At 39.5% G+C, this 14,596-nt stretch overlaps 1 protein-coding gene across 22 annotated transcripts in view; it reads right to left on the reverse strand.

Moving 5' to 3' along the window:
- The window catches only part of NAXD (NAD(P)HX dehydratase), an 88,854-nt gene that overhangs the window by 22,489 nt on the left and 51,769 nt on the right, over window positions 1–14,596 (reverse strand). For 15 of the 22 annotated variants that reach the window (XM_065592106.1, XM_065592095.1, XM_065592070.1 and 12 more), the window contains 3 exons: window positions 7,544–7,594; window positions 7,357–7,461; window positions 6,873–6,993 (listed from right to left, as the gene is read on the reverse strand). In XM_065592106.1, the coding sequence (XP_065448178.1) occupies window positions 6,873–6,993; window positions 7,357–7,461; window positions 7,544–7,594 (277 nt within the window). Of the gene's footprint in view, window positions 1–3,730; window positions 3,851–6,872; window positions 6,994–7,356; window positions 7,462–7,543; window positions 7,595–14,596 lie in introns of all 22 variants that reach the window. The other 7 variants (XM_005302983.5, XM_065592057.1, XM_005302979.3 and 4 more) reach the window with 2 other exon arrangements.

The following is a 14,596-nucleotide window of genomic DNA, read 5'->3' on the forward strand; positions in this document are numbered from 1 at the left end:
AGCAGGCCTGGATAACTTGCACTTGAGTCCTAAAAGAGTTGGCTGAAGAGATCTCTCACCCGCTGATGTTAATTATAATAAATCACAGTATACTGGGGAAATTCTAGAAGACTGGAAGAGTGCTAATGTGCCAATATCCAAAAACGACAAGCAGGATGACCTAGGTAACTGCAGGTTGGTTAGCCTGACATCAATCCCAGAAAATGTAACAGAAAAGCTGATATGGGATTCAACTGATAAACAATAGGAATATAAATTAATACCAGTCAACATTGTTTTATAGAAAATAGGTCCTGGCAAAGAAACCTGATTCCATTCTTTGGAGAGATTGTAAATTTGGTTGATAACGATAACTCCATTGATATAATAAACTTAGACTTCTTGTAAGGTGTTTCACTTAGTGTATCACGATGCTCATTATAAAACTGGAATTATACAATATTAATGGAGCTCTTGTTAAACTGATTAAAAACTGGCTGACAACTACTTCTTTAGATTTGTCAATGGAGAATCATCATTGAATGGGGTGTTTCCACTAGGACTCCAGCTACAAGCTCAACACAATTCAACATTTTTATCAATAATCTAGAAGTAAATATAAAATCTGCAAATGACAGATTGGCAAAAAGGTAAATAATAATGAGGAAAGGGTAGTCATACGGAGCAATCTGTATCTCTCTGTAACCTAGGCCCATTCAAACAAAATGCATTTTGATACAGCCAAATTCAAAGAATGCAGGCCACACCTACAGAATGGGGAACTGCATCTTGGAAAGCAGTCACTCTGAAAAGGCGCCACAGTGGACAAACAACTAAACGTGAGCTCCCAGCACAATACTGTGGCAAAATGGGCTAATGCCATCCTTGGACCTATACCCAGGGGAGAAGTGAATAGAAGTACGGAGATTATTTTACCTCTGTACACAGCACTGGTGAAACAGATACTGGAACACTGTGTCCACTTCTGGTGCCCACATTTTAAAAACAATGTTGAAAAATTGGAGATGGTGCAGAAAAGAGCCACAAAAATTATTTGAGGGATAGGAAATGCCTTACGGTGGGAGACTCAAATAACTCAATCTGTATATCTTATCAAAAAGAAGATGAAGAGGTGATTTGATTACAGTGTGTAAATACCTTCACAGAGAGAAAATAAGAGGTATAAAGGGGCTTTTTAGTGGAGAAAGGCTTAACAAGAACCAATGGCTGGAAGACAAAGCCAGACAAATTCAACTTAAGTCAGGTACAACATTTTTACAGCGAGGGTGATCAACCATTGCAACAAACTACCAAGACTAAATGCCTTTCTGGAAGATTGGCCTTAGCCAAACAAGTGATTTGAGTTCACTACAGGGATAACTGGGTGAAATTTAATAGCCTGTGTCACACAGTAGGTCAGATTAGGTGATTGAACAGTCACCTTCTGGCCTTAAACTCTATGAGTATATAACACGAGAAGATTTGGAGCAAAGTGGTTCAATTGGTTCAGTGGACCTGGTTCATTTCCTAGCTCTGCCATAGACTTCCTATGCAACCCTAGGCAAGTCACTTCGTCTCTCTTGTGCTTGTATTTCCCATCTATAAAATGGGCATTTCCCTACCTCACAAAGATCTATTGAGGTTAAAACACATTAAAAATTGTAAGGTGCTTAGATATTAAGAGGGCACGTTAGATAGGAACCCTCATGCCCAGCTACCATTGCCAAAAAGTTTTGAACTGAAGGAGTTCCTATTCTGTAGCACACTGGGTGCTCAAAACCCAGAGTGAGACTCCTGTGAGGATGCTATGCTTAGGAAAAAAAATCTTTTTTCCCCTAATTTAAATCAAAATGGCTGGAGGTTCTCCAAAATTCCAAAAATAATTTAATCGTTTTGCTAACATCAATCATGGATAATTTCACCCTAAAATCAGGAAGTTATGTGAAAACAGGAGGTTATAAACAAGCAGTCTTACTTACAGCACTTGCTATTAAGGGCATGATATAATCTGAAAAATCAACATGCATGGAAATATTCAACACAGCAAAACTCAGGTTATTCGTAGTATGCCATCAATGCTTGATTTATAAAATGTTAATCAGAATGATTAGGTTAATTTTAGATATTCATGTTCATAGTTTTTTTTATTTTTATTTATTCCTATTTTAAATGTGAGATATGGGAAAGTTCTAGCTATGACCAAATGCTTAAGTAACACTGGTAAAGATAATGACTAGTGTAAAGATTTAAAGTGACATATGTATAACGAGGTTGTAGACCAAGACACGAATTCAGAGTTATATTCCCGACTATGCTTGTCTAATTCCTGTCTGTAATAGGTCAGGCAAGTCACTTAACTTTCTCCGTGCTTGTTTCCCCATCTACAAATTGGGGATAATGCCTCTTACCCACCTTCTTAAAGTAATCAGAGATCCTCAGATGAAAGGTGCTGTAAGTGCAGGTCTCACATACTGTCTGGCCCCAAACAGAATTATATTTCTTCCAAAACTTTCTCTCAGACAACATCAGTTTTCACACATAAATCTTACTTGGCCACTTCAGATAGCTATCAAGGACCATTTTCCTTCCTTAAATGGAAGATTCAGCTTTAAGAAAGTTATTTCAATTTGAATGAAATCCCTGATAAATACATTTATTTGACCTTGCAACTATTAATACTAATGAGTAACATTTTAACCTTTTCTCTTTTGCAGGTTGGTCCACAAAGGAATCCTGGTGACATGCCCCAGCATGCAAAAGAAGAGCAATATAAATGCTAATGACTAGGGCTGGAGTAATCACTCTAGTGATGTGGGAAAGGTAAGCTGGCTTTTATTTAAAGGGTGTTTATACTGTTATATTCCCTAATCACACTTAAAATTTAGCTAGGTCCTTGAGAGTAAGAAACCAATTGTTTGAAAGTTAAAAAATAAAAAAAAATAAAAGTCAGATTTCATTTTAATTTTCCAGTCATCTCTGTTTCTTTGATGGAGGCAGGAACAGAGGAGCTGCTCTGATGGCAGGTGGTATAGAATAGTGCCAGGGAGAATATAGGCTGTGCTCAGTAGAGTGTATATCGAACCAGTGCACTGGAACTGCAATCTCTCAATCACGTCTAGCTTGGGGATGCAGAAAAGGAACAAACATCCTGTCCTCTGATTAAGAGATCAGAAGAATCTATTAGATGCTCGGACATTGCAAAAGCAGCCGAGCAAGACAGGGACTCTAACAAGCAGCTGAATAGCCACTTATCCAGCCATAAAAAGAGAGTAGGGGGAGGATATGGGGCCTTTAATTCAAGGCCTGACTGGCACTGGACTGGCTCTTATGCCAGGAGGTGGCTTTTTAACCTCTGTTCAATAGCAAGATACTCCCCTCACCTGATGCTTTCTTACTTTCTCATACACATGTCTCCAAGCAGTAGGAGAGGAACTGAAGAGGGTAGCATGCTGCTGCTACCTACTGGCAGAGGGAGGCTTGGGGAAGAAGCTAGCTGGCTACTTGTCAGAGACTGTGTCTTTTCAAGCTATGCTTTCAGGAGGGAAGCCAGTAACTGATACAGGACTGGAGAAAAACATAATTAATTAAAAAAAAAAAGTCAAAATACAGACACTTCAAGGACCTAACTAAAATTTAAACCTGTTAGGAACAAAAACCGGTATAACCACACTTTATTATTGCCCAGTTCTCCAAAGAATAATAAAAAGAAAACCTTAGAGAGCTGTGCCATATTGAATAAAAGCTGACTTACCTTTTCCCCTTATGCTGAGTACTCACGCCTGCCCTGATCAGTGATGGTACTGATATCACCTACCAACAGAATGGTGGGGCACATCTTTGTAGAGCAGGAAGTCAACAAGTGTAGACCAGGCTATAATGTAGAATTGCAAAAGAAGAGAAAAAAAAAACGTGTATAGACTTAATTAAAGACCTTGCCAATTATGTTCACTGGGCAGTTGGCAGTGCATACCTGAAGCTCAGACTTTTAAAAACATTACAACTCCTCTTACTCTCCAGAAAAAACAGTAGAGAATTATTACTGGTTTCTCAAAGAACTATGTATGTGAATGAACAATTCACAGCTCAGAAGGGCCCATTATGATAATCTAGTCTGACTTCCTGAATAACAGGCCACAGAATTGCACCAAATGGCTTCTGCATCAAGCCCGTATATTCTGTTTGTGCTTTAGCATATATTTTACAAAGATATCCAGTCTTGATTTAAAAAGACATCCAGTGACTGAGAATCCATGAAGTCCCTAGGTAAATTATTCCCATGGTTAATTACCTTTACAGTTAAAAAATACATGTCTTATTTTATTCTGAATTTGTCTATCTTCAGCTTTCAGTCACTGGACCTCATTATGCTTTTTTCTGCTGGATTAAAGGTCCCTACTAACAGAAATCTTCTTTTCATGTAGGTACTTATAGACTGTGATCAAGTCTTCTCCCATGTTAAGCTAAATAGATTGAGCTTCTTTAGTCTGTCAGATTCAAATACCAAAGAAAAAGGCTACATGTGATGACTATATTTGCCTTACAATCATTTGAACAGAAGTATGCAATTAGCCAATGTAATCAATCGATAAAAAAAGAATGCTCATCAATCTATAGTATTCACTGCTACAGACAGCTGTATGCTCAAGGCTTTCCTCTGCACCAACTAAGCACAAAGCAGCCTGAAAGCTTTATCTTCAAAATTCCAACTTTTTTACCTTTTCTGTAGCATATTCAGATTTAGTTTTTAAATTTTTTCACTAGGATGTGTAAGAGGTAAGGATGAGGTCTGGAAACTGCAGTATTTAAACAATAAGGATTAGTGTGCTAAATGCGTAGGCTGAAGCAGTAGATGCCTGGAAGGAGAAAGGTAAAGAATGTTGGAAAACGGCAATTAAAAAAAAAAAAAAAGGAGGCAGCAGGAGTACAAAATCTTTCAGAACATGGAATTGTGCCCAGGGCACACTTTCCCAATCCGATTATATGGATTTTCCCCAAACTAGAATCATCATGTGTGTTGTCTCATCTGATAAAAAATTACATCAAACAAGAGACCACAATTACAGATGAAGCAGCAGAAGTAAAGACTAAAGATCTTGGAAGGATATGGTACAGAGATTGGTCCTTAGCTGCAGCACAGAAGCCTCCTCTGTCAGTGCAATTTTGAGAAGCAGTTCTGTGGCATCACGATGCCTCTTAACATTGCCAGAAGTCCCCAGACTCAGGTGGCTGAGTCCAAAGAACCTCTGTCAACAGGAGTCTGAGATGCACTTTGGAAACTGAATACTTGTATTGGTTATAACCTCTTCCCATGCATGACAAACAAACATGGACGTTTGTAATAGACATCATACCCCTGTATTAAGCCCAGGACCTGAAGACTGCTTTCTTAGCAACATCAACAATGCTGCCTGAGATGTCAAAGGACCCAAGACAGGGAAAATATTGAATATATGGTCTGATGAGACCAATATAACAAGGGAAGCAACCTAACACAGCAGGGCCTCAGACAACACATGTAATGGCCTGGCAATTGAAAAAAGTTGTTTTTTAAAATGAAAAAGAAAATGAATGGCTATACAACTATGAAAAAATAGTACTCAATAGAGCCGGGGGGAGGGTTGGGGAAGAGAGAAGAGAAACAATTAGGAAACCTCAAAGTCACCACATCTGCTCTGAGCTCATTGCACACCTGGTGGTCAAAAGGCACTGGAGAACAGTTGGGGCACGCCTTGTTTTATGGCCTCTGAATCCTGTGTGAGGAGAGAGGGTGGGGGCTGAATGGCCCAATCTTCTAGAAAATTCTGAGGATGCACTTATCCAAGGAGTGGGGAGCTGCATGGGCAATTTTCAAAAGGAGAACAGAGAACTATTCCCCCACTTTCCACCATCCAGGAAAACACCTGTATGTAATAAGGAAGCTGTGAAGAAAAACAAATATTGCAAAAATCCTACATTGTACTAAAACACTGTTGGCAACTAACAGCACACCACGGGACAGCCATACACTGGAAGTCAGGATATTTTGACTTCTGACAGTGTATATATAAAATAATTGTTAAAGTGGCATATACACATGTCGGAGATTGGTAGTTCATATCAGCTCCTGGTAGACCTCAGCTATCTCGTTTGTTATGTAAAACATGGTCACACAGTCTCACGGGCATTACGGCATTGTTTGATTTAATTTTCTATTGATTACTGGAAAATCTTGGCATCAAGCAAACAACTCCTTTTTTTAAACTGCTAACTAGTAATTTAACAACTTTTTAAAATAGAAGTTTTAAAAGGGGCAATTGTTATCTACAAAGAATTTAGCAAAAATATTGCTAAGTCTAAAGTATGTGGCATATACAGTAAGTCTAATAGACATAAGTGATGTATATCACTGCCTGTAGCATTGTTGATAAAGAGCTCGCAGATCTATATAAGAGGATGGATAATATCAGGTGACCAGGCAGTTGATGGAGCCATTCAACACATCTTCATTCCTCAGTCACATCAATATGTAGTGAAACAACTAAGTGTCCCTTGAGTAAATACATCTGGAACTAGTTTGTTAATACATTGAACTTATAATTGCACTCCTTTCATCTGAGGATTTTAAAGAACTTCACAAAAAAATTAAGCTTCTCAACACCCATGTGATGTAGATAGGTATTATGCCTATTTTAAAGAGGGGAACAGGGAAGTTAAAGGACTTGCACATCAAAGCCACTAAAAATCACACCCACTTTTTTAAGCATTAAGCTTCAAAAGACATCTGAAGTGCTGTGCAAAAATGTATAAATCAATCCTTGAATCAAATAAATCAGCTACAGATGGACCACAATTTAAAAACAAACAAAAAAACCACTAAAAACCAAAATAATCATACAGCTGAAGACTTCATTTACCTTTTTCTCCATCTGAAATAAGATCTCTGTCTCCTTTCTGAACAATTGTCAAATTCCCCATGGCTTGACTGAGCCGTAACACACATCCATGGTGATCATTGCTATCCACAGGATCTCTAAGCTATAATACAAGAATTCCATACAGAATTACTCATTTGAACATTAATGCAAAACCAAACAATTTAAGTCTATGAAAAAAAGAATTATTCTTCAGTCTTTCTATACTTTTTATATTCTTCCCATTCATCCAAAAAAGAAAATGGTTTCAAAAGCATCTCTCTTTTTTGCTTGCTTTAAAGATGTGCCAAGCAATGATCCAGTGTGGTCATGACAACTATCACATGCAGATTTACTTATCCCCAGGATGCTTTTTACATAGATAAGGAACAATATGAAAGTGTTTGATTCATTTTTCAAAAAATATATGTTGATATTGTAACAAATACATACTTATGTATCACCAAAAAATTAATCAGCAGCTCACCATAGCTTCATAAAGTCTGCTAAACTCCATATAGTTTGGAGTAAGAATCGCTCGCTGGTAACCTTGAATAAGAGAGGGCTGTTGGGAAATGAGCCACAATCCATCCTGCACAAGACAATTAAAAAAATTTATTTCATAGCTTTTTAAATGTCAGACAAATAAATGGTATGAAAAAAAAAATACTTACAGCATCAATGACAATCGGAATTCCTTTGACCTTGGCTTTTTCTATAATACCCTGCAAGAAATGCAAATGATTGTAAGACGCTTGTTATGTTAACTCCCAAAAGATCTAAAGGAAATTCAGCAGTTTATTTCAGTCTAAAAAATGCTGCCTAAGGAGTCTGGTCATATAGATCACCATTTCAAAGAAAGAATTAAAAACATGGTTAGAGTTTGATAGAAGACACTTCCATATCAAATTTGTGCATTTTACAGACAGATATCTTCTAACTGCTAGCAATGCAAAATTAGTAGGAGGTCTTAAAGATAAGTTGTGCTGTTTCTGGTTCACATTTAACGAGCAGCAATGGAATCCTGCAAGTGAAGCTAGGATATTATTTATGTTGATGTGTGAATGAGAAAATAATCCAACTCACACTCTCATAGCTGTATCAGCTCCACAAAGCTAATAAGTAAAATGCAGGAAAGAAAAGGAAGATGATGACAACTAAATACATTCAGGAAATGTATCTACTGAGCAAGACTGTGCTAAGTTTAGTCACTTTTCTGACTATAACCACATTGTAATACGACTGTGTTAATAGCATATGTTGTGTGACAAGACAGACATGAGATGTGCAGTTTCACTTATAAAATGGAGATTTTACACTAGCAGAATGAATTTAAAAACAAACAGGAATGGTGGACTTTTATTTGCAAAGTTTCTTGCAACAAGTACATACCAGTCCAGAAATAAACTGTCTGTCTCTCTGTCCCCTCATAACTGAAAGGCAGCAGTGATTAATAAAAACTTTTACAATGTTTGTCATTGGCTTGTGTACTGACGCTTTAGGGTTTAGATCTTTTCCCCTCTATATAACATAACAGTGGATGTTATCCATCTAAATGTCTAATCATTTTTTTAACCCTAAGCTTGAGTTTAGGTGATATCACATGGCCATGAGCTCCACAGACTAACTATATACAGTAAAATCTGTGTTATCGGGCACTTTATCAACCGGAAAGCTCTATTAATCGGCATTTCTAATATCTCCCAATACAAATCTTCAATCTAGTAACCGGGACTAGTCTATTGCTCTGGAGGTTATGCAATTGCACATTCTGCACTCAACTTTTATGCAAAAGAGGCAGAAGTCAAGCAAGCAAGCTGGTATCAGGGATTTATTCAAAAAAAGCAGCTTCCAGGGTGTGTCATAGAGTCATTTACAGATTCAGCCCAATCTCCTACACCTTCTACATCAACAGCGATAACTGATGTTGGTAATGATGACCCTGAGGCATTGCAAGATCCTGAAGTGCCTTCTGAATCAACTATTAAATTATGTTCAGTATAGTTTTAGTGTTAAGTGTATTTTTAGTGATCTGGGTGTACGCTATGCGCTGCCCATAGTGATATGTAGTGTCATAAGATAACCTACTGTATAGAAAATCTCACCTGTATACACCCAAGTGCTTTAAGAAACCAACCACACTGCAGTGCAGTACTACTACTGGATTGGTGAGTAACTGTATACTACTTTATACTTCATTCACTTACTGCATTCTAATTCTTTGAAAATTGGTATTCCATTGGTAAGCATAACTCTTAGTTAACTGGAATTTTTGACTAACTGGCAACTACCATTCCCCTAACATGCCAGATGGCAAAGCTTTACTGTATTGTGTAAAAAAATATTTTTAATCAGTTTTAAATTCACCAAACGTACTCTGTTCTTGCGTTATAACGGAGAGCAAATAAGTGTCCAATCTGTCTTGTCATCATCACTCCCATAACCGCTTTGCTTATCAATGATGGTGCCCCAACGACCAATCAACCAATGGTCTCCCCCCTGACGATTGTGTGTCAGTGCTTGAATCTCCGTGAAGTCCATTCCTGTCCACTCTTTTATGTTGTCAATCCATCTCTTCTTCTGTCTACCTCTTCTTCTCTCTCCCTGTACTGTCCCTTGGAGGATGAACTTGGATAGGCCAGATCTTGTTACATGGCCGTAACACTTCCGCTTGCGCTTCTTCATGGTCATCAGGAGGTCTTCATATGAGCAGAGCATTGAGTGATGATGTTGTGGACCTCTTCATTAGTGACGTGGTCGAAGTAGGAGATGCCTGGGGTTTCACGAAAGTATCTCATCTCTACCACCTGTATTTTCCATTCAAGTTCTGCTCTAAGGGTCCATGTCTCTCACACATACATAAAAATGGAGATGACTGGTGCGTGCAGCAGTTTGGATTCCAGAGAGATCTTCTTGTTCCTCCGGATTGGCTTTAGCTTTGCCACTGTTGTTGCTGTTTGTGCAGTTCTTGCCAGAATTTCTGCCTTTGATCCTTGCCCCTAAATACTTGAACTGTTTCACTGTCTCCAGCTCTTGTCCACTGACAGTGATATATGAGCTGATCCTGTCATCAGCTTGGTTTTCTCTGCACTGATTTCTATACCGTATTTTGTGGAGGTTTCATCCAATCATTTCACAAGGTTGGCAAGTTCATCTTCACTACCTGCCAGGCCATCAATGTCATCAACAAACCAAAGATTTGAGATTGTTCATCCCCCCAGTGCTGATTGTGCATGTGTAATCTTCCAGGGCATGAGTCATTATGCGCTCCAAGTACATGTTGAACAGCGTGGCAGCCTTGGTATGAAACCACTCTCCTATTGTGCCATTGACGAGAACTGCACTGCTGGCCTTGGCATACAGTTGTTTAACGGTAAGAATAAGCTTATGACCAACATTGTACTTCTTCATGCTTGCCCAGAGAGCTTCATGCCATACTCTGTTAAACGCCTTCTTGAAGTGAACAAAGATGTGGTAGATGTCCTGGTGGTGTTGTAAGTACTTCTCACATAGAACACGGAGACTGAAAATCTGTTCTGTGGTACTTCTTCCAGCATGAAAACCAGCCTGTTCTTTAGCGATGATGTTCTCCACTTGTGGCTTCAATCTGTTCAATACAACTTTCAACATCACTTTGCTGGGATGGCTAATTAAGCTTATAGTTCGATTGCCTTTCTTTGGTAGATGGAGGTTAGTGACTGTGTCCACGTGGAGGGCCACTCACTGGTCTACCAGATCTTGTTGCAGATCTTGGTGAGTACATCTATTACTATTTCTCCTCCGAATTTCATCAGTTCGGCTGGGATGTTGTCAATACCTGTAGCCTTTCCGTTCTTGGGTGATTTCACAGCTGTCTCCACTTCTTCCCGCAGTATTGGAAAGTCATCCTCTGCTGTTGAATCTGGGCTGTCTAGAACACTAGGATCTCCATTTGTATAGCGATTGTATAGATCAAAGCAGTAATGTATCCACCTATTGATGACAGCGCCATATTTGGGGTTGGGAAGGAATTTTCCTCCAGGGCAGATTGGCAGAGGCCCTGGGGGGTTTTCGCCTTCCTCTGCAGCATGGGGCACCGGTCCCTTGCTGGAGGATTCTCTGCACCTTGAAGTCTTTAAACCATAAGTTGAGGACTTCAATAGCTCAGGGGTTTGTTACAGGAGTGGGTGGGTGGGTGAGATTCTGTGGCCTGCATTGTGCAGGAGGTCAGACTAGAAGATCATAATGGTCCCTTCTAACCTTAAAGTCTAGGAGTCTATGTCCTTTTCTTCTGTAAGACTGTTCCCTTCTTTGTCTTGAATTGCATTAGCATTGGTCCATCTTTCCTTCGTCAGATCTTTTACAATTGGGAAGACTCATTTGCTATTTTTATTATTGATATGCTCTTCATTTTTAGAGCATTGTTTTTCTATCCATATCTCCTTGGCCACCTTCATTGCCTTCTTGATCTTTTTGCCAATCGCTCTGTATTTATCAGCTCCCTCAGTGCTGTTCTTGTCTCTCGAGTTCTCTTTTAATGTCACACATTTGTAGTATTTCATTTGTGACCCAAGGTTTTATCTTCTTATGGTGTTTCCCCAAGAATGTCCATTGCTGCCTCATTCATTACAGTGCTGAAATTGTTGGTCATTGCTCTAGAAGAAGACGTAGAAACAAACAATGGAGCAAATTTTCCACCGATCATTGCTTGGAATGACCCTGCAATGCTTCAGTCTAAGTCTTTTGAAGTCAAACTTGATTCTGATAAACTTTGGCCTAACAATTTTCCTTAGCTGCAGCCAAAAGTTTAGCATCATAAGGTCGTGATCACTTCCAACGTCAGCACCTTGTTTTAGCTCTGTTGATCCAAGAACAAAATCGGTTTTGCACATGATGTAGTTGATCTGACTGTGATGTAAACCATCAAGTGCATGCCACATTGATCGCCTGGATGCTTTATGTACTCAATATGTTTACAAGAACCAGATTGTTATAGCTGGGAAACCCCAAAAGTCTCAGTCCTCTTTCATTGGTTACCGCATTACAGAATGGCAAGATTATTGTGGCCTTATCTGCTGCGCATCAGTACCCACTTTAGCATTCCAATCTCCCTGTACAATCAAGGTATCTTTCTTGTGTACCTTATCAATTACATCTTGGAGCAGATCATAAAAATCTTCAATTTGCTCATCCGTTTTAGTCTGTTGTAGGGGTGTTGCCTTGTACCACTCTGATATTGAATGGTACTGCCTTTAGACAGATGGAAATAAGCCTGCTGGATATTGGGTAGCATCTTAATACTGAATTCTTGATATCCTTATGCACAAGAAATTCTACGCCATTGACATGTTTGTCCTCTCCACTGTAAGAGAGAGTACTTCTTTCGTTAGTGCCTCTCCAAAGTTCTTCCATCTGATCTCAGAGATTCCTAGGAGGTGCCAAGTGTATTGTTCCATTTCGTACGTAAGTTTTCAACCTCCCTATTTGTCTCAATGTCCTTACATTCCATGTGGCTATGGTAATGTTATCTCTTCCACGGCTCCTCTTTATTGGTGTTACACCAGTAGTATACTTGTCGCTTCCACCCTGGTGGGAGACGGTTGGCATGGTCATTATTAACCCAGGCTGCAACCAATCCAGTATGGACATGGCTAACTTGCTCATCATTTGGTGCGTCTTAGACAAATTTCTAACCTGGTGGAGCCTATCCCTCTCCAGGCAGCCCCCTTTTAGTTGCCTCTTATGACATGCAGGAGGAGCAGTGGGGCTTATTCTGTCCCCGAACCCACAGGGGTATATTTGTCTATACTATTTGTTATTTCATATAGATCTATTATGTGCTTACAAGCTCATTTCTTCACCACATTAAACAGTTCTAACCTTTCCATTCTTCTAACCATTTTCTCTGATGGTCTTTGGACTCCATCTACTTCTGCTATTGCTGAGGTGACTAGAACTGAACACAGTGCCCATTCTTTGCATAGCCTAACACTTGGTTTTTTTGTTTGACTGCTGCTGCGTATCAAACAGATGTTTTGAGGGAGCAGTCCACAGTAACACCCAGTGGCTTTTCTTGAATGCTTACAGTCAATTTAGAACCCAATTACGCCTATAAGAAGTTCAAATTAGTCCTTCCAACATGTTTAACTTTTAAATTTGTTAAGGATTAATTTCAATATGCTCTCTCACTGTTCATTTACCTTTTTTTAGGACCCAACAAAGTTCTTCAATCTAAATAATTCTGTACCATTTACAAATTTTTACCGCCACACTATTCACCAACTCTTGTAGATCATTAGTGGCTATATTTAACAGTGGCTCTAGTATGGAGCCTTGGGACACCCCTCCCCCCAATTTTCTAAAATATATGCTCAAGTTCAAGCAGGAATTAATTCAGAATAGTTCTATTGTCTGTCTTCCAGAACAGACGGTCACGGTGATCTCTTCTGGCTCTATAATCTATGAATTAATCTTTTGGATATTGAAAACTGACTATGTATTCCTACTTTTTGCTTTCTTTCAAAGGCCTTATGAAAGTACAAATGAAACATACCAACATGCTTTCCATTATCTATTATTTTGCTGAGACACACAACATTCTAGATTTGCACAGCATGGTTTTCCTTTACAGAAGTCATGCTGGTTTTGTCCTTCTATCATGTGCATTTATAATTATATTTGGTTGCTTTAATCAGTTCACTTGGAAATAAAATAAATGTTTTGTTTAATTCCCAGGACCAACCCTAACATTTTTAGAATATAGCAACATCATTTACTGCAATCTGGTATTGTAGCCAGTTTTACATAGATTGTGTATTTTTGCTAGTATCTCAGCAACTTCATTCTTAAGCTTCTTCAGTTTCCCCGGGATGATCACCATTCAAACATGGTGACTTGCTACTGCTAACCTAATCATCATTTGTTCCAGAATCTCATCTTTTGACACCTCAATATTTTGACAGTACCTCATTCCTATTACCTGAAAAATTAGATATAGGGTAGACACCTCCCCAAAATATTCTGCAGAGAAGACGGATGCAAAAGGTACCCAACAGAAGAGAAAGTTACTCACCTTGCAGTAGCTGAAGTTCTTCGAGATGTGTGTCCCTGTGGTGCTCCACTCCAGGTGATGGTGCATCCCGGCGTCGTTGATCGGAGATCTTCGGTAGCAGTGCCTGGTCAGGATGCACGTGCTCAGCTGCTGTCTCGCGGTCTCGTTAGAGTTTGCCTGAGCACATGCGTCCTGCACCCCCCTCAGTTCCTTCTCTACCGTGGAGAAGTCAGAGTAATACTCCAAAGTAGAGAGGAGGGCGGGGAGTGGACCATGCACAGGGGGACACATTTCGATGAACCTCAGCTACTGCAAGGTGAGTAACTTTCTTTTCTTCCTCGAGTGCTGTCCCTGTGGGTGCTCCACTCCAGGTGAATGTGGAGCAGTACCCACTATGGCTGGTGGGACTTTGGAGTTACGGTAGTGAGTACTGTAGACAGTACTGTATGGCCTACTATGGCATCTGCCGTGGTATCCTGCGTGACAGGATAGTGTTTGGTAAATGTGTGTTCAGATGACCACGTGGCCGCCTTACAGATATCAGGAATGGGTACATTATGGAGGAAGAAAACGGATGTTGACATAGCTCGAGCAGAATGAGTTCTGATGCCTTCGGGCAGTTGAGCGTTCTGAATGTGGTAACAGGATGTGATGCAGTCAGAGATCCACTTGGAAAGGCGTTGCTTAGAGATAGCCA

The sequence above is a fragment of the Chrysemys picta genome, chromosome 1, assembly GCF_011386835.1.
Source record: "Chrysemys picta bellii isolate R12L10 chromosome 1, ASM1138683v2, whole genome shotgun sequence".
Taxonomy (NCBI): domain Eukaryota; kingdom Metazoa; phylum Chordata; order Testudines; family Emydidae; genus Chrysemys; species Chrysemys picta.